A 26845-nucleotide genomic window follows, 5' to 3' on the forward strand; every position below is an offset into this window, starting at 1 on the left:
AAATCTAAATACAGATCCAATTGGAACACACTGCAAAAGAGGAAGACACACCAGATGGCAGAGATGTAGTACGACAACGTGAAGGTAAAATACCTCATTAATACATTTTATATTGATCACATGTTGAAATGATAGTGTTTTGGATAGAGTATGTTAACTAAAATACATTGTTAAAAGAATCTGACCCGTTCTCTTTTTTTTTTTTTTTTAATGTGGTCATTAGAAAATTTAAAAAGACGTGGGGAAACGGATTTGGTCCAATGGATAGAGCATCTGTCTACCACATGGAAGGTCCGGGGTTCAAACCCCGGGTCTCCTTGACCTGTGTGGAGCTGGCCCATGCGCAGTGCTGATGCACGCAAGGAGTGCCCTGCCACGCAGGGGTGTCCCCCGCATAGGGGGCCCCCACGCACAAGGAACACACCCCATAAGGAGAGCCGCCCCGCACAAAAAAAGTATAACCTGCCCAGGAATGGCGCCACACACATAGAGAGCTGACACAGCAAGATGATGCAACAAAAAGACACACAGATTCCCAGTGCCACTGGCAAGAATAGAAGCAGACAAAGAAGAACACACAGGGCGGCAGACTTGGCTCAGTGGTTAGGGTGTCCGTCTGCCACATGGGAGGTCTGCGGTTCAAACCCTGGGCCTCCTTGACCCATGTGCAGCTGGCCCATGCGCAGTGCTGATGCGCGCAAGGAGTGCCGTGCCACACAGGGGTGTCCCCCGCGTAGGGGAGCCCCACGCGCAAGGAGTGCGCCCCGTAAGGAGAGCCGCCCAGCACAAAAGAAAGTTCAGCCTGCCCAGGAATGGAGCCGCACACACGGAGAGCTGACACACAAGATGACGCAATAAAAAGAAACACAGATTCCCAGTGCCGCTGACAAAAACAGAAGTGAACAAAGAACACGCAGAAAATAGACACAGAGAACAGACAACCAGCAACTGGGGTGGGGGGGGAGGGGAGAGAAATATTTAAATAAATAAATAAATAAACAAACATAAGGTAAAAAAAAAGAAGAAGAACACACAGTGAATGGACGCAGAGAGCAGACAAGAGAGCAGACAACAGGAGGAGGGGGAAGGAGAGAGAAACACATTTTTTAAAAATTCTAAAATTTAAATAAAAAGACATGTGGTGGAGCAGGTGTGTCTCGGGGGTTGAGTGCCTGCCTCACATGTATGAGGTCCTGGGTTCGATCTCTGGAACCTCCAAATAAATAAATAGGTGAAAAGAAGGGGAAAAAAGACCTATGTGACTCACATTATAGTTCTACTGGACAGTGCAAGGCTAAAGGGAGTGTGAGAAGGGCAGTGAGCTGGGTCCAATACAGAGTTTGGATTTCTTCCTGGGCAGTGGGGAGCCACGGCAGGTTCTTGAGCAGGGCAATGGCAGGGTCAGATTTCTGTCTTGGAAGGATCCCTCTGGCAGCTTTGGGGAAAATGCAGGGAGGGAGACAGGGACACCTGTTAGGAAGCCATCATCATCAAACTCAACAGGCACGATAGAGGCTTGGACTAGGGGGTGGCCGCGGCAGCGGAGAGAAGCATCTGTCTCCCTTTTGAGGGGACGTCACGGAAGCCCCCAGCCCACACCGTCAGCTCCTGTCTCGCCAGCCACGCCCGCTGTAAGGAGACTGGCAAATGTCGTCCTTGATCCGGCCCGTGGAGCTCCAGGAGCAAATCAAGACCCTGCGAACCAAACCTCGGTTGTGCCTCTCTGCGCCCCCCAGGCCCCCTCACGCCCCTCCTTCCAGCCTCTGTCCGTCATACACCCCTTTGGCCATCCCCTACCTTCCGCCCTTTCTAGGCTCGTCCTACTCAGCCCTGAACCCCGGCACTCAGCTTTCTTATTCTCCCCATTATACAGATGTGAACACTAAGGCTCAAAAAAAAAAACAGCCAAGGCTCAAGACGGAAAGGATTTCCCCAGGTCTACAGGGTGCCCGGCATCCCCGGACCCTCCGGCCACAGCCGGGCCCCGCTCTGCGCCCAGGTCCCCGCCGCCCTCGCCCCAGCTGCCGCCTCCGCTCCTCCCGGCGCCCCGGTTTTCCCAAGGAGCCAGCCCTTCCCTAAGGCGGGGGGCCTTATAGGAACTGCACAAACGGAGCTGCGGCGGCTTCTCCTGGTTTTTTCTTCGCCTTTAACAAAAGGGCTCATTGAATAAGCAATGGACTTCTCTGCGCTGTTTCCAAAGAAGGCTGGGCTGGGAGGAAACACAGACGCCTCTCCTGAAGGCCACCCCCACGCAGGGAGGCGCCCCGCGAACCCCACCTGCCGGGGGGCCCATCAAGCCAGAGGCCGCCAGTGGGAGCCCCTGCTCACGGGCTCCGGCCCGCCCGGGCAGCAGTCGCACACCCTCTGCGGCATCCTTGGGCCCCAGGCCCGCCCCCCCAGGACCTGCGGGCCACATGCCCCCCAAAAGGCGTCATAACTGCCCCTCCCCCCTCCCTCCACACACCCTCCCTCTCCTTCCCCTGCTGGTGCCCCGTCAGCACCCCGTCCTCCCCCTGCGCCCTCCCACGTCTCTATGCTGCACCTGCTCGCGGCCGCACGGCTGACATTGTCCACTTTCACCTGGACCCCGGGATCCTGCGCAGCGGCGGAGCTGAGGGACACCCCGCCCCTGCTGACAAAGGCGACCCTAACTCTCCTTAGCCAGGCTGGGCTGTAGCCGGGCTCCTCCTGCTCGCCGCCCCCCACCTTCAGGGTCCAGAGCACTCGACAGTGAGCTCGGCAGGTGCCCCCGGGGCTCGACCTCCCCCTCCAGACTTTCCCACGGGCTCACCCCGTCCTCCAACCCCCCCCCCAGCCCCCTGCTGCAATGGACTTGAGCTTTCCCTCCACAGCAACGGCCGCCGGGCTCTATAGCACAACAGCAGCTGGGCTCTCTCGCTCTCTCTCTCTATCCATCCATCCATCCTCAACAGCCTTCCTCTCTCTCTCTCTATCCATTCATCCATCTTCAATAGCCTTCCTCTCTCTCTATCCATCCATCCTCAATGGCCTCTCTCTCTCTCTCTCTTTCTCTCAATAGACTCCAGTCTCTCTCTTCTCTCCTGCACACAGCTTTGAGTAAAGTCCTCACTGCCTGTTCCAGGTGTCCGGGCCAACTTCTTCTTTGCCACCACGTGCTGGCCCCGCTCTCAGATCTGGCCCCAAGACCCCAGATCTGACACCCCCCACACCGGAGCCCCAAGCTGGGGTCTCCATTCCTGGAACAAAAACACTTCCACCCACATCCCCACGCCCTGCTCCCCACCACTTCCAAGGGATGATCTCCAGGGAAACTGAGGCCCCGAGAGGCCAGTGGCTCCTTCTGGCTCCTCTAGCTCAGCCTGACTTACTCATGGGGCTGAGCTCCCTTTCCCACTACAGAGCTCTGTGTCAGGGAGCTTGGAAGGTTCCAGAACTTTGTGTGAGGTCATGTCTGGGAAATGCTGCCAGTTGAATTTCTAAAAACTGTGGTAGCATATGTCTAGTGCAGAATTCCCCATCTCAACCCTCTTTAGGTGCACAGTTCAGTGGCATTAATTACAGTCACAGTGTTGTGCCACCACCGCCACCGCCCATTACCAAGTCTTTCCTGCACTCGTTAAGCAATAGCTCCCCCTGCCCCGTGGCGGCCCCTGGAACCGCCTAATCTGCTTTCTGTCTCCAGGTACCTCGTGTCAGTAGGATCTGACAACATCTGCCCTTTTGTGCCTGGCTTATTTCACTCGGCATAATGATTCCAAGCTTCATCCACGTCATAGCACATTTGTCTTCAAAACTGGAGGGGGAGGTTTCCCTCTCTAGTTTTTGTGCCCAGGTAGCCTCGACTCTGGGCCTCAGTTTCCTCTGCTGGGGGTTGTGGTTAAAATAATAGTAGTAGGAGTTGTAGCAGTTCATTTTGTTTTATTAAGATTTATTTACTTCCCCCCCTTCCCCCCCTCCCCCCCAACCCTGCTGTTCTTGCTGTCCGTGTCCGTTCGCTGTGTGATCTTCTGTGTCTATTTCTCTTTTTGGTCTTCTCTTTTCTTTCTCTCCTCTAGGATTCACTGGGATTCACTCCTGGAGGCCTCTGATGGGGAGAGAGGTCCCCTGTCAATTGCGCCACCTCGGTTCCTGGTCTCTGCTGCGCTTCACCTTGCCTCTCCCCTTCGTCTCTCTCCTGCAGTGTCATCGTCTTGCGGCGTGACTCACTGGCACTGGCTCACGGCACAGGCACGCTTTCTCTTCTTTTTCACCAGGAGGCCCAGGGATCAGCCCAGGTCCTCCCATGTGGTAGGGGGAGGCCCCATCACTTGAGCCACATCCGCTTCCCCGCAGCAGTTCATATTTACTGAGCACTTAATATACGGCTCCAGGCACAATGTGTCCCCGGAAGGAGGCGCCCTTGTTCCCGCATGGGAGAGGAGATCGAGCCTCAGAAAAGCGAGGTGCCTCGTCAAGGGCACCCGGCCTGCGAGGAATTGCGCCGAGGCAGCCCCCCAGGCCCACCTCGAGGGCTGTTGAGAGGATGAGAGAATTCGGGGGACAGAACCTGGCAGCCCCTGCGGGGCCCGGGCGCCCCACCGCGGCCTCCTCCCCCGCTCACTGGGGGCCACTCCCAGGCCAGAGGCCCCGCAGCCCCGCGGCAGCGCGGACCCCGAACCCCAGCTGCGCGCTGGGGCGGCGGCTCAGCCGGGAGGGGCGTGGGCTGCCTTCTCAGCCGCGTTTCCACGTCTGCGGGCCCTGGGCCCCCGCGCTTCCGGGTCCGGCCGTCCCTGCCCCCCGGCTTTGACCGTGAACCCGCCGCGGCGGGTCGGCCGTGGGGGGCTCTGGGCGCCTTTGGAGACCGCTTTCCCCCGCCACGGGCGCAGCCTGCCGCCACCCCGCGGCCCCCCACCCCCGCACCTCCCGGAGGGCGCTGGTCCCTCCTCGGACTCAGCTGCTCAGACCGCGGCCACCTTCCCCCGGCTCGCCGGACGCCAAGTCACTGTCCTGAGGATGACGAGACTCTTCCTCGAGGCCTCGGTGGGAGGACAAGGACCCGGCGGGCCTTCGCCGTCGCCCCAGAACTGAGGGACGAGGCGGCCCCTCCCGGCGCCCCTGCCCCGGCCAGGCGGCGGGTGGCCCAGCGCCCCGCCAAGTGCCCCTCCGGGGACCCGCCGCTGCGGGGCGCAGGGCGGCGGGGGGCATCCCGCCCCCCGGGCCGGGGTCCCCGCTCTCTTGCCGCCTTCCTGGGGGCCAGAGAAGAGCCTGCAGCGCCCCCTGCTGCCCGCTCCTGGGAGCACGTGGGCTTTGGGGTGGCTGGAAGCAAAGGTACAGGCGCTGCATCTCCGCTCGTTGGTCCCTCCCCAGGGCGGAAAAGAGGGCTCAGCGCGCACGGACGCCCACAGCGGCGCTGGTTCTCCCCGCCCGCCAAAGGGGCGGAAGCGACCCGTGTCCGGGGGCAGGTGAATGGATCCACCGGAGGGGGTCTGTCCCCACGGAGGCGCATGCGGTGCTGACCCGCCGGCCCACGGAGGGGCTGGCAGACACGGTGCTGAGCCGAGCCACAGCAGGCCCGCTGTCGTGTGAAGCTGCTCAGGTGGCCTACCTAGAAGAGCCAAATCCATGGAGGCAGAGAGTCCACCGGAGGCGCCCTGGCGCTGCGGGCAGAGGGGGCGCCGGGAGTTGCTGCTTCACGGGGACAGAGTCTCTGTTTGGGGTGTCAGGAAAGTCTGGGCAATGGGTGGCAGTGATGGTTGCACAGCACGGCCAGTGTGTGGATGCCACTGGAGCAGACACTTAAAAATGGCTGTGATGGCCGAGTTCACGTACCCGTGTTGGCACATGTTCTTTTAAAGGAAGCGACGGCCACCGTGCTCCTCGTGGGGGGCTCGGGGCGGGGCCCCTCACCGGGTCCTGTTTGCTGACCGCCCTCTCCAAAGCGCTGGCTCAAGCCCTGTGCCCCGCCTGGAAGGCGCCCGCAGGCCCCCACCGCCGGCTGGCCCAGCAGACGCGGCCCTCCGTGCCCCTGCTCCTTGGCTCGGCCTCACTCTGGGGGGCCTCGGGGCCCCACCCGCTCAGCACCATGTTCTGGAAAACTCCCACTTGCACCTGTCCCAGGATCCGAGAGAAGACCCGCATGATGGAGAAAATAACCCCCACGTGTGCAGCTCAAGCGCCCGGATGGAGAGACGGGTCGCCCTGCAGCGCAAAATGTCCCGCTCAGAGGTCAGGCCTGGGGAGGAGATCCGAGCGTGGTGTGGGCCGGCGAGGTGGGAGATGTCAAGACAGGGTCAGACCTACCTATCTGGGGCTCGGGGGTGCAATCAGAACCTGGAGACAGAGATTGGGCATCATGTGGATGGCACATAAAGCCATGGGACCAGCGGGCGCTTGGAAGGGGGCGTCTTCCTCCATCTAAATCACAGCCTTAAGCTGCTGGCGTGTTTTGAAAGTTGCGATGCAAAATCTGAGCCAGAGCCTTAGGTGGTCTGGGTCACCCCGACATGTGCCAGACGGGGGAATGAGCAGGGCAAGCTGTACCCCAGGGGTGGGGCTGCAGCCGCCCTCCCCGCCCAGGCCCACCCTCCCCCTCCCACCTTCTCGCAAGTCCTGGCCCTGCAGGTTCTCCCCTGCCTCTCCCGGCTCCCGCATCCCTCCTGAGGGCCTCGGCCAGCACTCCCCACTTGTCAAAGGCCCCCTGCGTGCCCAGGGTGCCATTCCGACATGCGCAGGTGCACACACACATATGCGCACGTGTGCCCACGTACACATGCACACATGGGCACCCCTGCGTACATGCCTTTTATTTTTATTTTTTTTTAAATATTTTTTTTAATTACATTAAAAAAATATATATGAGGTCCCATTCAACCCCACCGCCCCCGCCCCCCACTCCCCCCACAGCAACACTCTCTCCCATCCTCGTGATACATCCATTGCACCTGGTAAGTTCATCTCTGAGCATCACTGCATCCCATAGTCAATGGTCCACATCATAGCCCAGACTCTCTCACGTTCCATCCAGTGGGCCCTGGGGGGATCTACAGTGTCCCGTAATTGTCCGTGAAGCACTATCCAGGACAACTCCACGTCCTGAAAACGCCTCCACATCTCATCTCTTCCTCCCGTTCCCCACACCCAGCAGCCCCCATGGCTACCGTTCCCACACCCATTCCACATTTTCTCTGTGGACATTGGATTGGTTGTGTCCATTGCACATCTATGTCAAGTGAGGGCTTAGATTCCACATGGGTACTGGATGCACTCTTCCCGCTTCTAGTTGTAGACACTCTAGGCTCCATGTTGTGGTGGTTGACCTTCTTCAACTCCATGTTAGCTGAGTGGAGTAAGTCCAATAAGTCAAAGTGTAGGAGCTGAAGTCTGTTGAGGCTCTGGGCCTGGGTGTCATATTATCAGTCCCGAGATTCAAATCCCCTACATATATCTTAAACCCAGCACCAACTACAATTCCAATAAAGTAGCATGCAAGTCTTGTGAAAAGAGATCCCCTCTGAGTCCATTTCCATCACGCAGAAACACCAGCTCCAAAGAAGGGCCATCTGTCATGGCAGTGAACCCCTTCTGCCATGACCATAGAACCCGTGGGTCTCTTTATCCCTCAAAAGAACCAATACCTGGGGTTGTATCTACCTTATCTGTCTCTTAGACTCTGTTCAGTTGTACATAGGGGTATTCCTTCTGACAACCTCCAGACTCTTTTTTAGAGACTCACAGCCTTATAATCTCATTTCTCCTTTCCATTTCCCCCTTACGTTAGGTCAAACCGCTTCCCGAAGTCATGTTATTATATGTAGATAGGTATATTCTGCTGTTCCGCATTGAATCTTTAATTCAAGGTCATTTTCTAGTTGCTTCTTGAGCTGGTATGTGGTAGTGATCCCTCGGTGCCAGGGAGGCTCATCCCCGGGTGTCGTGTCCCACACGGCGGGGCGTACATGCCTTTTACAGAGAAAGGAGACACTTGTCAGAAAGGAGAGCTTGTCAGAAGTGGAGACACGAGCTGGTTGGAAGAGGAGACACGAGCTGGACGGAAGAAGAGACACGAGCTGATCAGAAAGAGGCAGGGGAAGGAGAGACGGATGAGTTCACTGTCGCAGGGGTCGACCCGGCCTCAGGGGGGAGTGGCTGCCACCCAGAGCCCAGGAGGCGGCGGCAGACCCCAGGGGCAATTGCGCCCTGGCCCCAGAGGCCCCTGTCCTCCTGGGACCTGGAGTCCTGGTCAAGCTGGCCTGGCTCCTGTCTGCTCCCTCCTCCTAACCCCCCCCACCCCTGTTCCGGGGAGGCCTGCACACCCCGCCCCTTATCCCTGGTTGCGGGGGAGAAGGTCCCTGTGAGCAGTAGATGGTGGCGGACCCTGGCTGGGCCTTCTCGCCTCGGCCGCAGTGTCCCCACCCCCGGCACCTCATAGGAACGATGGGGGGGGGGGCTCTCTTAGGAACTGCCCCCAGACGCGCAACTCGCTCCCGGGGTCACCTGGGAGATGCAGGTGGGGTGAGGCGCCGGGGCAGGGACCCCCGCCTTGCCTCATGCTTGTTCCAACAGAACCTGCCGCCTGCGGCGTCTGCACAGCCCCGAGCCCCGGGGCGGCGAGCAGGGAAGCAGGGGGCGTGGGCCAGGGCCTGGCAGGCGAGCGGTGGGCGCCTCCAGGCCTTCGCGGAACGAGTAGCCAGAAAAGCTGCCGTCCGCGCCCTTCATACGATGGATCCAGCTCGGGCAACAAGAAGGAACAGAAGTTCAGGCCGGGGAAGCGCCGGGCCGGGGGCCAGGCTGGAACTCAGCGCCACTTCCCCCCGCCGCGGTGAGCGTCTTCTGAGGCTGCGCGCGTGGCTCATGCTGACCCGTGGGTGCCTCCGAAGAGGCAGAACAAAGGGGGTCCAGTCCCCTCCTTCTGAATGGGCTTCCCCAGGGCAGGAGCCCCTGGAAAGCCTTCTTTCCCGGAAGGGGCAGAATGTTCTGGAAGCTGGTTACCAGGGGGGCTGCTGTGTGAATGTGAGCAGGTGGGTGAGTGTGGCATGTGCACAGGTGTGTGCATCTCCAGGTGCCAAGGTGGCCAGGACCCGTGTCCTTCCTTGCTCCCCTCCTCCGGGGCAGCTGACAAAGGCTGGGCAGGGCCTGCAGGGAGCATCGCCGGGCGGATGCCGCCACCTGCTGGACGAATTCAGCGCTGCAGGCGGGTGGTCTGAGCGGGGTCAGGCGCCCACGGCTGCCTCTGCCTGAGCCCCCCAAAGGGGTTTTTCCGCTGCCTCCCAGAGCACCCCGTTCCCTCCCCAGAAAAAGCGACAGGGGCCTGATAGCCTTCTTGGCACCGTGAACACTTCTGGAGTAATGTTTTTTTAAAGCATAATATAAAGTGATAACATTCCTAAGGAAACCAATTATATTGAAATACAATTATCAAGATATCAATACTGTAGTGACATACGGGCTTCGGTAAATAAGATCTCGTGGCGGCAGGGTTTAATAGCTACAGTAGTTTCTTAGTCCTGCTGAGCATAAATATTTCAAGGGATCTGCCACATTTGGAATGCGCCGTGACAATATTTGTGGTTTCTCTTTTTTTTTTTTAAAGATTTATTTATTTATTTAACCCCCCCTCCCCCGCCCCCCGCGTTGTCTGTTCTCGGTGTCTATTTGCGGCATCTTGTTTCTTTGTCCGCTTCTGTTGTCGTCAGCGGCACGGGAAGTGTGGGCGGCGCCATTCCTGGGCAGGCTGCTCCCTCCTTCACGCTGGGCGGCTCTCCTTACGGGGTGCACTCCTTGCGCGTGGGGCTCCCCTACGCGGGGACACCCCTGTGAGGCAGGACACTCCTTGCGCGCATCAGCACTGCGCATGGGCCAGCTCCACACGGGTCAAGGAGGCCCGGGGTTTGAACCGCGGACCTCCCATGTGGTAGACGAACGCCCTAACCACTGGGCCAAGTCCACTTCCCTTGTGGTTTCTGTTGGTGGCAAAGTCACAGGTGCTGTTAACAACATGGCGTGGGTTGCTTTTTGCTTTACTTTAAAAAAAAAAAGATTTATTTATTTATCCCCCCGCCCCAGTTGTCTGCTGTCTGTGTCCATTCGCTGTGTGTTCTTCTGCTGTGTCTGCTTGTATTCTCATTAGGAGGCTCCAGGAACCGATCCTGGGACCTTCCAGAGTGGGAGAGAGGAGATCATACACTTGAGCCACCTCAGCTCCCTGGTCTGCTGCATCTCATATTGTCTCTCCTCTGTGTCTCTTTTTGTTGCCTGCTCACCTCTCCACGTGGGCCAGCACTCCTGCACGGACAGCACTCCTGGCACGGGCCAGCTTGCCCCACGGGCCAGCTTGCCTTCACCAGGAGGCCCTGGGCATCGAACCCTGGACCTCCTGTGTGGTAGACAGGAGCCCAAATGCTTGAGCCACATCCGCTTTCCTGCCTTACTTTTTTTTTTCCCCCACTCTAACCCATATTTCATTCCTCCAGCCTGCGGACCCTGGGATGGTGATGTCCACTCCACCTCTAAATCAAGAGGGGGCTTAGGTCCCACATAGCTGATGGATACAATTCTCCTGCTTGCAGCTGTAGACACTCTCGGTTCCCTGGCCTGCCTTAAAGCCGTAATTCAGTTCAAGTTTCCTAAATCAAGGGGTGTGATTTCTGCACTTTCTTTCCAGGTGTATGGATTCTGTCCTGGGCCCCTGGGGGCCGGCGTACCCCAGGGTTGCACCTCCTCAGCCCTGGACCGCCTTGCCCTGCAGCCCCTGCTGTGTTCCCGTCCTCGGGCCCTCCCTCCAGCATCCTCCCCAGCCCGGGACGATGTGTCACCTGGGCAGCCCGTGCAGGAGCCCTCCGCTCCCGGGAGGAGCAAGCACGACCAGAGCCAGCTTCTGAGACGCCCTTGGACCTTGGGGCAGCGCTGGGTCCTCCAGGCAGGGAAGGACTCCCCAGACGACAGCTCCATCTTCAGGACGGGCGGGGGTCTTTGCATCCTGCCACCTGGCATCACCCCACGGCCACAGCAGGGCTTTGCGGCCCTTCACCCTGCCCCGATCAGGGAGGCCGTGAGCCCTTCCCTTGCAGGCTTCTTTCCTCTCCGAAATCCCAGGGACCGTGAGGTAAGAAGTCTCAGGGGAGCCTTTCCTCACTCCCCTCGGCAATATTTATTTATTTTAAAGATTTATTTATTTTATTTATTTCTCTCCCCTTCCCCTTCCCCCCCACCCAGTTGTCCGTTCTCTGTGTCTATTTGCTGCGTGTTCTTCTTTGTCCGCGTCTGTTGTCAGCGGCACCGGGAATCTGTGTTTCTTTTTGTTGCGTCATCTTGTTGTGTCAGCTCTGTGTGTGCAGCGCCATTCCTGGGCAGGCTGCACTCTCCTTCGTGCTGGGTGGCTCTCCTTCCAGGGCGCACTCCTTGCGCGTGGGGCTCCCCTACGCGGGGACACCCCTGCGTGGCAGGGCACTCCTTGCGCACATCAGCACTGCGCATGGGCCAGCTCCACACGGGTCAGTTGGCCCTGGGTTTCAACCCTGGACCTCCCATGTGGTAGACGGATGCCCTAACCACTGGGCCAAAGTCCGCTTCCCATTGGTAATTTAATGAGCACCTACTAGGCACCATTCTAGGTGCTGGAGAAAGAAATAGTGGACAACAGAGGCAATGTCCCTGCTTTCTGGGCATTTCCATTCTATGCTGGGAGACAGATGAGTGACATAAGTACAACCAAGAGTACAGTAGGTGGTAAGTGCCACCGAGGGGGTAAAAAGCAGGCAGGGGGTTGCGGAGCCCACCTCCCTCAGGTGACTGCTGAGCAGAGGCCAGGACGCAGGGCAGGGAGCCCCGGGCTTGCCTGGGGGTGAGGATTCCGGGCAGGCCTGCGGGAGGCAGAGCCAGGGAGAAGGACAAGTGCGTGGGGCAGGGCGGCCCCAGGGCCTGTCCAGGCAGGGACTGAGGACTGTCAGAAGGACTTGGCTTTCCTCAGAGATGGGAGGCGCTGAAGGCCCTGAGCAGAGGAAGGCCTGGCCCTTGGTGCTGAGAACAGGTGTGGCGTGGGAGGGGGGCGGCCAGCACTAACGGATGGCTCCACGGGGAGGGGCTGGCAGCAGAGGCGGGGAGGAGGGACCAGACTTGGGATCCACAGTCGATCCTCCTTATTCAGGGATTCAACATTTGTGAATTCGCCTACTCACTAAAATTTACTTGTAACCCCCAAATCAATACTCGTGGCACTTTCACGGTCACTCGTGGGCCTGTAAAATATCCAAGTGACCTGGAGCCACATTCCCAGCTGAAGTCAAAGTGACATTGCCCCATTTCAGCTCTCGTGCTGTAAACAGGTGTGCTTTTGACAGTCTTAGTGCCACGTTTTTGCACTTTTTGATGGGGATTTCACTGTCTGAAATGGCCAAGTGTAGTGCTGAAGTGCTGTCTAGTGTTCCTAAGTGCAAGAAGGCTGCAATGCACCTTATGGAGCAAGTACGTATGCTAGAGAAACTTCATTCAGGTGTGGGTGATAGTGCTGCTGGCCATGAATTCAGTGTTTATGAATTAGCAATATGTTAAATGAGGAGACTTTAAAAAGAAACACACACAGAACAAGGTTATATATTGATTGGTTGATGAATGTGTTGTGTCCAGAGGCTCTCCAGAACCAAACCCCTGGGAGCAATGGTTTGGAATTTCCTGCCTCAGTGTTCACACTAACTTTATTTTTTTTATTTTTTTAAGATTTTTTATTTATTTCTCTCCCCTCTCTGCTCCCCCCAGTTGTCTGCTCTCTGTGTCCATTCGCTGTGTGTTCTTCCGTGTCCACTTGTATTCTTGTCAGTGGCACCTGGAATCTGTGTTTCTTTTTGTTGCGTCATCTTGCTGCATCAGCCCTCCGTGTGTGTGGCGCCATTCCTGGGCAGGCTGCACTTTTTTCATGCTGGGCTGCTCTCCTTGTGGGGCACACTCCTTGCATGTGGGGCTCCCCTATGCGGGGGACACCCCTGCATGGCACGGCACTCCTTGCATGCATCAGCATTGCACATGGGCCAGCTCTACACGGGTCAAGGAGGCCCGGGGTTTGAACCCTGGACCTCCCATGTGGTAGGCGGATGCCCTATCCATTGGGCCAAATCCTATTCCCCACACTAACTTTATAGAATGAATTTTTTGTGAATAATGAGGAACAACTTTATTTTGAAGGATTTCCTGATGGATGGATGTGGGGGTGAGAGATGGAGCTGCCAAAATTGAGATGGGGAAGGCTATAGGTGAAAAACGCTTGGGGAGAGATCTGGGGTGAAAACTGGGGACTTGGCGTTATCCACACTGACTTGGGGTGCCCTGAAGACAGCCACGTGGTGCTGCAGCCGACGGTGGGTGCAGGAGCCTGATGGTCAGAGCCAGGATAAGGGTAGAGGTGGGAATTTGGGAATCACCAGCTTCAAGACGGTGCTCGATGCCTGGGGACGAAGTGCACATGCCAGAGGAGGGGCAGAGAGGCGACGAGGCCCTGGGTGGCTGACGCGCGCCCGAGAGAGCACTCCTACACATGGCGCGTTCTGGAAGGTTCTACCTCTCCCATCCCTTCCAATCATTCTGCTGACTCAGAAGTCAAAAGCCAAGGTCTTTTTTGACACCAGTTTTGTTTTATCATCCCCTCCCTCAAAGCAAAGCCTTCAAGTAACGAGTTCCAAGTTCCATCCACATTTTCTTAGAAACCCAGTTTAACCCTATCAGGTCTGAACTGCCGTCCTGCAGAGGGCAATGGGGGGCTCCCCTGAGGCCGGGAGGCTCTTCTCAGGTGTGGGAAGTAAGAATATGTTCAGCTGATTTGCCTCTGATTCCACAGTGGTCGTGGGAACCCATGGCCTCTCAATCGCAGGAAACCCAGTCCCTCCCGGGACTGCCGGCTGGTGGGAGCAGCTGCCCCGGCCCCTCCGGCCCCCCAGGCCTGGGGTGAGCATGCAGGAGGGCAGGGAACGGATCCCGACCCTGCTAATAAGGGCGTGGGCACCGTGCGGCCACGCTGCGCCGGGCCGGACGCTGCTGGAGTCCAGGCCTATGGAGAATCAGTGATGAGGGGCTAGTGAGTGGACACCTGGTGGGCTTCCCACGAGACCCCACCCGGCAGGGACAACCAGGGTGCACTGTGAAAGTCCTGCCATGGCCAGGGCAAGGAGCAAGCTCGGGAAGTCCCCGCTCTGCCCGCTTGACCAGCGGACTGGGCCCCGTACCACCCACGTCCACGGAAACTGTGCAGGCCCAATGCCAACTGCCTGGCAGCTCAAGTGGTCAATAAGTGACCCCTCCTTTGACAATTCTGGTTTTTTCCCGTTTTCTTACCCCCATGGCCCTCTACCCAACCTCTTTTATGTGGTTGACAATTTGTAAAATTAACAAAACACTTGGGAAAGGAGCACCCACTTGTGTGTCTCTGGCAGACACACAGCTCCTTTTGGGGCGTGCACCACCACTGCTCCCTTCCGCTGGCTGAGCTTCCAGGGTTTTCTCTGAGGGTCAGGGAGATGGAACCAGCAGCGAGGGTTCCGAAATGACGCCAGGGCTGGAACGTTTCCCCCCCGAAACCCCAGGCTCCTGCCTGTCCTGCCGCCGCTGCCACCCGACATATCCAAGATGCCGGCGTCTGGACAGGGGCCTCCAGACTCAGTTCATCCAAGTGTGGTGGGCGGGGGGGCTTCCCAGAGCGGTGTGGAGCGGGGCAGGGGCAGCCCCAGCTCTCAGGGCCCATTCACACCCACCACCAGCTCCGAAGCTTGGTGCACACCCATGGGGCAGGCTGGGGCGGGGAGAGCGGTGCCAAGGCAACTCAGAAGAGAACCCCCCCAAAAAAAAGTGTAATAATAATAATAAATGAAGAGTGTGGAGGAAAAAAGAAAGAGGAGATTCCCGGGGGACTCGATGCTACAATGTAACGGTCACGCTGAGCGAAAGCTGGACACAAAAGCATCGTACGATTCCACTTATATGAATTATCTAGGATAGGCAACTCGTAGAGACAAAAAGGAGACCGGAGGGTCCCAGGGTCGGGGGGAAAGGGGAACAGGAGTTACTGCTCAATGAGTGCAGAGTTCCTGTTTGGGGTGGGGAGTGAAAAATTTTAGAGATGTTGACGTTTGCACAACACGGTGAAAATCATTAACGCCACTGAATCATACTTAAAAATGTATAAAACAGCAAATTTTGCCACAATGAAAATAATATTTTTTAAAAAGAGGAGTCCCAAAGCCCTTCCTGAAGAAAAAGAGCTTAGAAAGCCTGGAGACGCAGGTGTCTGCCACTCAAGAGTGGAGTGCAGGGCTGAGGGCATCACCTGGGAACCTGGCAGTGCAGAACCCCAGCCCCCCCCCAGGACGAGGCCATGTGGCTGAACGCCGAGGTCCAAGGAGCTCTGCCAGAAACCAGAGGTTTCCACAGTTGACCCCTGTAGGGCCTGGGAAAACACAGCTGCGCCCACACTCAGACCCTCCCCTGCTGCTTCAGGTGTGGGGTGAGGCCCGAGGTTGGCATGTCTAAAAGCTGCCGGGCGGGGGGTACGTGCTGAGACCAGCCCTGGGCCCGCCTCCGGAGACGCCCATCAGTCCACAGGGCACCCCGGAATGGCACTTTGAGAAGTGCTGGTCTGAGCCCCTGCTCCAGACGCACGACCCAGCAGCAGCCCCAGTTCCCTCTGCCACGGGCCGGGGTGGTCCCGCCACGTCCCAGAACTGCTTAAATGCGCATGCACGGAAGAGAAACTCTGGCCACGCCTCAGGTGCTTGGCTAGGTTCAGAGGCCACAAGCTTTATTCAGCAGTGAATGGCAGTATTTCATGAGAATGAGCTGCACAATAGCGCAAATGCTGTTTCCCACAAAGTCCAAGAGCAAACGATGACAGTGATGGAGCCCACCCCAGGCCCCACTCCTTCCCTGCCCAAATGGCTTGTCTGGTTGGCGGATGTTGGACCTGGGCCCCAGCCTTCTCTCCCTCTGCACCTGGAACCCTTCATATGCATGGGCTCTCGCAGGCCCATGGGCCAGAGGGGAGAAGGGTGAAGGGTGGAGCCCACCCTGGGCTCTGACCAGTCCTGCTTCTTCCACCTCAAGGCCACCTCGGGAGCAGTGGGGCAGGCACTGACACTGCCCACTGCCCTGGGAACCCAGGTCCATACTGGCTCAAGCTCCCCTTCTGCTACAAGCCCTTTTCCTTAATTCAAGTTTAACTTATAGGTTTCAATAAAAGAAGTTGATATTTACAAAGCACGCTGCACTCATGAAGTTAGTTCCACCCCCACCCAACTCCAGTGCACAGGCAAGGAACAGGGTGTCCTTGGAACAGGACTGTGTAGCCACCGAGACGACACACAGACCAAGGTATTGGGTCCAGGAGCTGTTGGGGCCAGGTGGAAGAGACCAGATTTCACTTCAGTTCAAATTCAGGGTACATCCCAGCACCCAGCTTAACTGACACAGAGAAACTGTCTGAGATGCCTGTGTGACATATGTATACGTATGTCTGTGTGTGCGTGCAAGTGTGTGTGTGATCTTTAGTTAAGTATTCTTTTTTGTTTCTTTTGTCTATTATTGTCTTTCTATTAATTTAGTTAAGTATTCCTAACAGTTTATGACCTTCCTCTTAGCTCTCTGACACAGGCAGGACCACCTGGGGGGGGCATGTAGGTCCAGATGGACAGCAGATGAACGAGTGAGGAGTTTCCAGGCATACCTGGGAGAGAGCAGGAGCCACGTCAAATGCCTTGAGTTCTGCTTGGGGCCTTGCCAAAGGCAGGGATGAGGGGGGAGACGGAGGGGGGCTGTGGCTGAACTCTTCAGAGGGAAGTCTGGCCTGGGGGGTTACTGGGAGGGGCTTCTGGTAGTGGCTGGACTGGACAGATGGACAGATGGACAGGGCAAATGGCCCTGCACGTACGAACTCACTCTGCTCGGGGGCATGTGCCACCCTTCTCAGGGGCTCCAAGGCAGCAGTCAGCAAACACTGAGATGGGACGGAGGGAGGACTCTCACACAGTGTAAGTCTTAACAGACTTGTAGAGGGGTGGGAGGAGCCCATGGTTCTCGCGGACGATTTCCAGGTACTCAGAGGGGGTCTCCAGCAAGAAGGGCCCGCAGCACACCTGGCAGCAGCACCTCACTCCAGAGGGTGGCTCAGGATTCTTGTCAGACATGGGGGAAAAGTCAAAATCAGCCACCTAAGGTGAACAAAACCCCATGGGTCAATTACCCACCCACCAAGAGCCCCATTAGGTGGCCTTAAAAGCTCAGCAGCCCAGTGGCAGGGGGTACAAAAACCTCTTTCTGGCACTACATATAGATGCACTGCTTTTGGCTTCTGTGCTCCCTTGTTCTCCCTCTACCAACCGCCCTCGTTCTCACCAGCTCATAAGATTCACGGCCAGGGCAGGGGAGCGCACAGGAGATAAGTCAAATGGAAACAAGCCGACCCAACAATCCTGCCTGGTCTGTGGATGGCTCTTGGGAACAATACCGCCGGCCCTGGGGTTGTGTTCTGATATCAAGACCCACTCCAGGCCTCCTGGCCTGGTCCCCACCCCCTCTCCACAGTCCAGGGCTCAGAGGTCCTGCCTCTGCTCTACTGAACACCTACCTCCACCATGTCCTTTTGCTGAGTGGCATTCCGAAGGGTCACGTACATGATGAAGGCCAGCATCACAGTGATGAGAGTGGCGCATGGGAAAGCAAAGACGGCTGGCTGGAGGCCTGGGAGTGAGAAAGGGCAAAGTCACAAGACTATATAGTTGGTGCTGAATGCCAGTTCTCAGGAGGAGACCACAATGAGGAAGAGAACAGTCAAACCCCAACAGTGGTTGGTTTTTTTTTTCCACTTTTGTGCATGCACCTCAGCCAGGCAACCTTGACTAGAGCAAAACCAGGTTTCACACAAAGTAAGTTGGAGCATGTGGGGCCTAAAAATATGCCCACAAATTACTCAATACTCCTCCTTTCAATAGGGGGAGCTTAAATTCCCTGCCCCTTGAGTGTGGATTGGACCTAGTGACTTGCTTCTAAAGAAGTGACAGGGTGGGAATTCTGAGAATAGGTCATAAAAGATACCATGGCTTCCTTCTTGCTCTCTCTTGGATGACCTGGCTGGGGGAGACATGTTGTAAGGACACTCAAGCAAGCCTGTGATCTTTGCCATGGCTTTTGGTCCTCTGGCAGCTCAGAGCTCACCTGCTGACCCTACTTCCGGGAAGCAGCATGGTGGAGTAGGAAAACCTCAGTATCTGGAGTTAGGAGTCCTAGCTTAAATTCTGGCTCTAACCAGGCAGCCTGACCCTAACACTGACCCACAAGACAGCCATGAGGATGCGGCGGGGTGAAGGAATGACTGTGCCTCACACGGGTGAAAAGTGTGGGTTCCTCTCACTCATTCCTCTCCTTCCTCCTGGTACAGACACCAACATACACCATGAGCATCTATTTCCCAAGAAGAGGTGGCACCAATAACCTGTGCTGTGTGTCTTCTCTGTAGAACTCAGGTGTGGCCCCGGGCCCTCAGTCTGCCCTACTCACAAGGTCAGCCAAGGTCACCCAGGGCCCAGAATACATTGCCATGTGTGCTCAAGGGCTCAGGGCAGATTGGGGAGACTTAAGTGGACAGTGGCCAACCTTGGGGGTGGGTGCAGCTGGCAGGGCTTGGTCTGATGCTTGGGGGCCTGGGAAGAGCTCCTGTCCCTGGAGAACAACACTTGGGCCAGAAATCTGACAGTGTGTAGGGTGAGGCTGGCATCAAGTCTTGCCACCCCTCTGAACCTGAGCTTCCCCTTTTATATCATGAAGAGTGAGACTGGGTTGAGCAACTGGAAGAGCATCCCTTAGGACTCTGGGATCCTACTTACTCCTCTAGTTAAGAAAGCCCTTTTCTTTAGGCCTCCATGGAAAGGAAGGGGAGACACCTGATGTTGTCATCAGCTATGCCTGTATCTACAAGCCAGGGTCAGGCCTGATGATGGTTTGGTCAAGGGTACTCTAAGGGGAGATGGTTGGGCATCCCTCTTACTGATACATACCTGGGGCTTTCTGAGCAGCTCATACCCCTGGCAGACTCATAACAGCCCAGTGAGTTACTGTCCCATTAACAGAGGTGGGAACTGGGAGGTAAATAACTCAGTCAAGAGAGGCCCAGAGGTCAAATCTGCTGAGCCCTGGACCTCTGCCCACCCTGCATCCCCACGTAGTGAAGTCTGGGTGCAGGAGAGTCAAGGTGGGGCAGGGGGAAGGTGATATCTGATGTGTGGCTGTGGTGATATTAAGGGAACGGGCTGGGGTTGGTGGTTTTGATGATGGTGATGATGCTAATGTGGAGATGACAGTGGTCATGATTAGAGTCACCTGCTGGTTCTGGGGCATAGGCTACTAAGGCTTTTGGCGGGAATGCTCATAGAGTTAGCGATGGCGAGGTTGGACGATTTGTTAGTATTGTGTGTGAGAAATGGCATGAGTGGTACTGGTGAAGCTGGAAGCTGGTTGGTGATAGCCGAGTGGATGGTGGTAAATGTTGGTGCTGGTATTGGCAGACTTGACTGGTGATGGTATTGGGTTGGTAGAGGTGGTTGTTGGTGGAATTGGTAGAGGTAGTCATTACTGATATGGTAGAGTCTGGTGGTGGCAGTCTTAGCCCCATTGGTCAATGGTGGTGGTTGTTGCTGGCCTCAGTAGGTTGATTGACGATGTTAGCGTTGGGTGGGTTGGCTGTTGATGATGGTGGGGTTGCCCGGCTGTAGTATGCTGGTGGCAATGGCGGGGTTGGCTGTGTGCACTGGAGCAGAAGGCAAGGCGTCACTTACTGGAGGGCCATACTTGGATCCTGTGGTACTGATGGGTCTTGCTGATGACGTTCTCAGCGCGGATGCTGAAGCAGTAATCCCCAGGCTCCCTGAAGGTATGGGTCACGTTGTAAGCCGTGTTGGCCACTGACACTGGGTGGCATTCCCCCTCCTCCAGCGGGAGGCACTCGGGCTTGAGGCGCCAGCACACGGTCAGCGGGGGGCTGTAGGGAAACGGGGGTTTCTCAGAAGCGGTTTGGTAAAGAGTGAGAGCACAGACCAAGGCCAGGGAAGGCCAGGAGGGCATGGGCATCACACATTCCAGACCAGGGGAGCACAGTGGTGCATGAGATGTCCTGGGACCCCAAGGGGATCCCAGGCAAACAGACTGGCACAGCCAGCTAAATCAGGGGTTCTTAGCCAGGGGTCCGTGAGCTAGAAAGAACTGGAAATTCAAAAGCACATTATTGATGTGTTGGTGCGGGTGTGATATATTTATTAAATAATACACAGTACAGTGTGGACTTAGTATGGTTTTTATTTGGATGTAGTATGTACTGAGTGCAGTGGGTAACTGCCTGAAAAAAAGGCGAGTAAGGATGGTGGAGATGGTTTCATGACACTGTGCGGAAACTCAAATTTCTAAAGGTTTGCAGAAAATGACCGTTTGAACAGACGTTGAACCGTGTTAGGTTATAAGGTATTGAAATTATGGGAAAGTTGTCAAACATAATTTTGAATAACCCTAAAATTTAATTTACAGACATGCCGATGTTGAGTGTCATAAAACTACCTGCTGCTTCATTGAGAAGGGGTCTGTGGTTTTCAGCTGATTGGCAAAGCGGTCTGTGGAATAAAAAAGGTTAAGAACCCCTGCGCTAAATGGAGTACAGCTGTGCTATTGAAACACAGGTTATGCTAATGAGGTAATCAGGGAAAGCTACCAGGAGGAGGTGCATTTGAATAGGATCTTAAAGGATAAGTAGGCTTTGGCTAGGCTAGAAAGGGGCGAGGGCGTTCTGGTTTGCTGGCCCAGCCCAGGGACAGGCTCAGAGGCTGTAAGATGCACGTGGAATCCTTGAAGCAGTGACTCTGCCTCGTCTGCTTTGTCCCTCCAGCATCTACAGCTGGTCCAAGGCAGATGTGCAATAACCACCTGTCTGCTGGCTGCCTGGCCCGGCAACCCTGCCCAGGCTAGAGAGCAGAAAGGCTCTCTGGGAGGACTGGGGCATCTGAGAGGGGCTTTGAGGGGTGAGGAGAGGCTGAGCGTGGCAGGGGGGCAGGAAGGGAAGTCCAGGTCGAGCTACCTGCACAGAGGCCGGGTGGCTGCAGAGCCGGCCCAGGTGGGGGCAAGGGCTTCCCAGAGGACTGGCCCCTCCCCTGCCTTTGCCCACACTTCAGACAGTCCCCAAAGGCCAGGCCTCCCTCTGCACCTGGAAAGGAAGCTGCGCCCACGGTGGCTCTGGCCTTCCAGCAGCCCCCGGACAGGGCTCCGGAGGGTGCAGGCAGGGTCTATATGGCACCCAGAGCACACCTGGGGGCCCACTCACCTCCCCAGGAAGTTCAAGGTCACGGTCATCTTTTGAAAGGTCTGAATGAGGGTGGGTCCCAAAACCTGGATGCCTCGCAGGGTTTCTGAAAGGCAGAAAGCAAGGTGACTGAGGACGGCTGTCAGGGCTCCCAGGAGCTGGGGCTGTGCCACCACCGCTCTGCCCCTCCCATCCAGAGGGCGCCCCCCACCCTCAAGCATGGGAGGGTCGCAGGTCTGCATGTCCTGGTCCCGCCCACCTGTCAGGGGAAGGACCCTGGTCACCGGGTCGCAGGGCAGGCCTGGGCTCTGCTCCCCCCCTCCCCCAGCAGACCCAAGGAATCCACTACAGCTAAGTGCCCCCTCACCCAGGCCCAGAAACGGGCTCGGGGTTCCCTCTCCATGAGGGATGGCGCACAGCCTGAGGGTCGGGCCGTGGCCACAGCACGGTGTGGCAGAGGGAGCAGGGGCCAGCTCGGGGCAGAGGGTCTGGCCCCAGGCAGGACTCTGGGGCAGACAGGCCTACGTCCCAACCCCGGCTCTGCTCCTCAGGGACCTTCCCGGCCTCTTTAAGGTGGGGACGAGAGAGAGCCGCCCCCAGGCCGTCTGAGGAGATGTGGCACCGCCTGCGCACTGGGTGCAGCGCCGCCTGCAGCCACTGGGGAAAGCGCGCCACCACCCAAGCCAGGGGCCGGTGGGGCCAAACGCCCCGCTTCCCCGGACCCACGCTGCAGCTTCAGCTGGGGCCCCAGACCCACCCTGCAGCTTCAGCGAGGCGGAGAAGTCGCCCGTCTTCTGCACGACGCCCTTGGCCGCGTTCGCCTCCGCCTGCTCCCACTCCGCCACCACCTTGAGTTTGACGGTGAAGGTTCCAATAATTGAGTAGTTGTAGTAGACCATGGGGTCCTCGGTCACCATCTGGGTCCTGCAAGGCAGCAGGTGGGAAAGAGGAGGAAGATGACAGAGGGTCAATTCCCTGTCCTGGTCCTCAGGAGTGATCCCATCGATGACACTTAGAGCCACAGGTGACCCTGACGTGGCCGTCATGAGCTGCGACCTCCAAGAGGCAGCCTGGGCGGCACATGCAGCTGGTGAGGGTCCCTGCCAATCACCTTGCGATTCTGCTCTGTGGCACCTGCAAGCCCTGGGGTAGCCCAGCTCCCGGGTCATCCCTGTAGACCTTGCCGGGACCGTGGTGTGCTTAGGTTAAGTGGCTGCCGTGTCTTTGTGCTTCCAAGTTACAGGTGGGAGAACTCCCAGCGGCAGGTGCCTTTCGCCTGGTAACCTGCCAGGGAAGGGCTCTTCCCACATACAGCGGGGTTGGCTTACGCAGCGGGAATTTATTAGCTCCGAGTTTTGACACTGGAAGTCCAAAACAGAGGCATCAGCAAGGCGGTGATTTCTCTCCGGAGACGGTGGCCTTCTGGGGCTGGCTGCTGACCATCCTTGGTCCGTGGCTTTTCTGGCGCGTGGCAATGCATATGGCGGCATCTTCTCCTTTCACTTCTGGGTTCCGGGACTTCTGGCTTCAGGCTGCTCCCGGTGGCTTTTCAGTGTCTAATTTCCTTTGCTTACAAGGTCTTTAGCCATATAGGACGAGGGTCCATCCTCACTCAGTTTGGGCAGACTTTAGCTAATAACCTCCTCAAAGGTCCCATTTACCAATGGGACCCAAATGGCTTCACACCCGCAGGCCTGGGGGTTGGGACTTAACCCTCCTTTTTGTGAGGGGCATGATTCAGTCCTCGACAATTACCACTATATGGAAGAGCTATGAGTCTTTCTTTTGTAACCAGCTTTATTACTAAAATCTCTATAGTTTTAAGATTTTTTTTTAGTTGAGTCTCTTGTGCTTTCCAAGAGAAAGGTATTGTTATCTGTGTCTGATGACATCTGTCTCCTCCTTTCCGATATTTATGTTCCATTTCTTATTTTATTTCACTAGCTAGTCAAGAAAAAATTGTTCAATTATAATAGGAATACTGAATGAAGTCTTTTAACTTGAAAGGAAATGTCCCTAAGAAGTATGAAGATTGTTCACTGCTTGGAGACAGATGTTCCCTATTATGTTCTAAAACTACCCACACAAAAATTATATATAAATAAAATGTTAATCTGGTAAACTTCAGAATCTGTCATATTTCAAAAATTATTCCTATTGAAATTTTATTGGATTTGCATTAAATTTACAGAATAACTTGGGGAAATGGATATCACAATATATCCATTCATATTTTTATGACAATAGATCCATTATATACCCACCACCTGGTCACAGTGTGTATATCCATTTACTAAAAACTTTGCTACCCCTCAGTAATCTAGTTTTCTTCACACAGGGTCTTACCCATTTCCAGGTTAAGTGTGTTCCTATGTTTAATTTGTATACTATTTTGCCCTTATTAACAGGGTTTCCCCGCTTTATTTTCTAATTGATTACTACTGGTACATATGAAAGCTATTGATATTTTAATGGGTGTAGTGCCTTGGAGTTAGGTACCCCCAAAAAACATGTCCTTAATCTTAATCCACTCTTGTGGGTGTGAACCCATTTGTAAATCAGACCTTTGAAGACGTTATTTGTTAAGGTATGCCCACGCCAAACGAGGGTGGGCCTTCATCCAATACGGCGAAAGTCCATATGAGCAAAGGGAACTGGACGCAAAAATAGAAGCCGCAGGAACCGCCAGAACTAGAAGTCAACGGAACCTGGAAGGGAAAGGAAAAGACACTGCCATGTATTGCTCTGTGACAGGAAGCCAAGTGTAGCAGTTTGATATGGTTATGAATTCCAAAAACAGATACTGGATTATGTTTGTAATCTGATCTGTACCTGGGCATGATTGAGTTTTGATTAGGGCGTTGAGTCCCCACTCTTTGGTGGGTGAGACTCACAGATAAAAGGCATGGCAAAGGACAGAGTTGGGTTGGGGGGGGGTTTGATGTTGGAGTTTTGATGTTGGAGTTTGATGCTGAAGCCTTAAGCTGGAACCCCAGGAAGTAAGCTCACAGAGGAAAGAGAAGCAAGCCCCAGGAAGAGAGGAATCCTGAGCCTAGGAAGAAGCAAGCCCTGGGAAGAAAGGAACCTTGAACCCAGAAAGAAGCAAGACCCTGGACGGGAGGAACCCAGGAAGCCTGAACCCTCGCAGCCATCAGCAGCCATCTTGCTCAGACACGTGAAAATAGACTTTGGTGAGGGAAGTAGCTTATGCCTTATGGCCTGGTATCTGTAAGCTCCTACCCCAAATAAATTCCTTTATAAAAACCAATCGATTTCTGGTATTTTGCATCAGAACCCCTTTGGCTGACTAGTACAGAATTTGGTACCGAGGAGGGGGAAGTGCTTTTGCAATTACCAAAATGCTGGATTGGTTTTATAAATGGGTAAGAGGTATTTTTTGGAGGAATTGGGAGATGCTTTAGAAGTAAATGATGAAACTATTATTGGAAACTGGAGGAAAGGTGATTGGTGTTTTAAAGTTGCAGAGAACTTATCAAAGTTAACTCCTGGTGTTTTATGTAAGGCAGAATTTGAAAATGGCGAGCCTGGGCATTTAGCTGAAGAGCTTTCCAAAGTAAACTTGGAGAATGCAGCTTGGCTTCTCCTCGCAGCTTATAGCATAATGCTAGATGAGCGACGTAAGTGGAGAACTGAATTGTTGGGCACAAAGGAAAGAGAAACTGATTCTGGAAATTTCAAGCTTCTGGAAATCAAGATCCCAGATGAAAGTGCCCCATTGGAGGACTTAACTAAACTTGGAAATGGTAAATCAAGACTGAAGATGTAATTATCTAGGAAAGACTTGTGGAAAGCCTTACTGTCTGATGGCTTGGACCCCTGCTTCCTGCATGCTAAACCAACAGACTTTTTTGAGAGAGCTGTATGAACAAAACCAGTCAGCCTGGAATAAAAAGGACATGGAAAGGAGAGACTGAAGGAGAAACAGTTTTAAGAGGAAAACCGTGGAAGCCGAGATCTGGAATTAAGACTTCACCTTGGGCCAAGAGAGGAACCCCACCCATGTGTACAGAGAGGATGAGTTTGCCCCAGCAGTTGAAGAGGGTGGATGTTCCTGTCTGATGTTCTGGGAGAGTTTTGCTGCCCCAGGATACAGATAGGGTGGCACACATTCCCCAAGGATAAGGGCAGTTAAGGTCAGCACCCCACAGGTCTGAGAGGGGTGGACCTGTCCCTGGTTAGGGAAGACCAGGTGGTCAACTCATTGCTCTGAGAGGACTGAGCCTGTTTGCCAAAGGTTAGGCGGAATGTTGTCTTCACATCACTGTACTTGGGGGGTTAAGACTCTCACCCAAAGACTGGATGAGGTGTGGCAATCACCCCAACAGTCTTGGAGGAAGAGGCCTGGAGCTTGGTCAACACCCAGATGCTTGATGAGGATGGGACCAAGAAAGTGGCCCTTGGGCAAGACTGTGGAAAGGGTGGGTCCCCATATAGTCCCAAGGAGAAGAAACCATCATCTTAAGAATGACTCTCAGACTGAAATAGAATGGAGGATGCCCTGCAGGTTTACTGAAGAGGACCCAGTGACTCGTGTTTCCCTCCCAATTTCTTCTTACTGTAATGAAAATGTTTATCCTATGTCTGTCCATTTGTGTACTGGAAACAGATAAATTGTTTTGAAGTCTATAGCAGACAGGACTTTGCCCCAAGACAAACTATTTCTTTAAATTGATTGTGATATGATTTAGTACTTGCATTGTTATTGATTTAAGGAATTTTTCGAATATTGTAATGTCTTTTTGGAATTCAGAGGGTGGGATGTAGCAGTTTGATATGGTTATGAATTCTAAAAATAGATACTGGATTATGTTTGTAATCTGATCTGTACCTGGGCATGATTGAGTTATGATTAAGGTGTGAGTCCCCACCCCTTGGTGGGTGGGACTGACAGATAAAAGGCATGGCAAAGAACAGAGTTGGGGGGTTTTTGATGTTGGAGTTTGATGCTGAAGCCTTATGCTGGAGCCCCAGGAAGTAAGCATGATGTGGGCTATGGGTGGGAGGCTCTTTGTCTCTTCAGAGATAACCTTGGCCTAAACTGTCTGTCCTGACTTGTGGGTGTGGGACCGTAAGAGGCTGCAGTCCTGCTCTTGGTGACCATGGCAACGACTCCAGTCCCAGGAGGCAATTTAGCAATGCAAACTCTATGTACACACCAGTCAGTCAAGGGAAACTCTGATGGTGGTGATGCCAAAACTTAAGGGAACTTGGACTTGGTCTCAAATGGGAAATATAATATAGCCTATGCATAAATTCAAAATTATCTAATTCTGTATCCAAGTGTGCCTAGTCTCTAGAAATCCAGTTAAGTGATATGGGCTTTGAACGTTCAGAAAGGATGTAAGACTGAATGTGTATTCAAGGTTGCATCCAGACAGAATGTGGGCAAGATGCTAATTCAAGCTCACCTGAGGTGTGGGCGATATGTTAATTCAAAACCTACCTGGTACTCAGGCAAAGACTTAACTAACAAAGAAAATAGTTTTCTTTGATAAAAGCACCATTTGACTCCCCACCCTGTATAAAAGGAACTTGAAAATCTTGTTCTGGGCTTGG

General features: G+C 54.9%; 1 protein-coding gene across 7 annotated transcripts in view; it reads right to left on the minus strand.

Moving 5' to 3' along the window:
- Positions 1-7914: 7914 nt before the first annotated feature.
- Positions 7915-26845, minus strand: part of TMEM130 (transmembrane protein 130) — a 44414-nt gene continuing 25483 nt past the window's right edge. For 3 of the 7 annotated variants that reach the window (XM_058285796.2, XM_058285794.1, XM_071211145.1), the window contains 5 exons: positions 22026-22192; positions 21290-21374; positions 19761-19963; positions 17558-17670; positions 15708-17141 (listed from right to left, as the gene is read on the minus strand). In XM_058285796.2, coding sequence (XP_058141779.1) covers positions 16953-17141; positions 17558-17670; positions 19761-19963; positions 21290-21374; positions 22026-22192 — 757 coding nt within the window. In that variant the 3' untranslated portion in view covers positions 15708-16952. Of the gene's footprint in view, positions 8005-15707; positions 17142-17557; positions 17671-19760; positions 19964-21289; positions 21375-22025; positions 22193-26845 lie in introns of those variants that run through there. The other 4 variants (XM_058285798.1, XM_058285797.1, XM_071211146.1 and 1 more) reach the window with 2 other exon arrangements.

The sequence above is a fragment of the Dasypus novemcinctus genome, chromosome 23, assembly GCF_030445035.2.
Source record: "Dasypus novemcinctus isolate mDasNov1 chromosome 23, mDasNov1.1.hap2, whole genome shotgun sequence".
Classification (NCBI taxonomy): domain Eukaryota; kingdom Metazoa; phylum Chordata; class Mammalia; order Cingulata; family Dasypodidae; genus Dasypus; species Dasypus novemcinctus.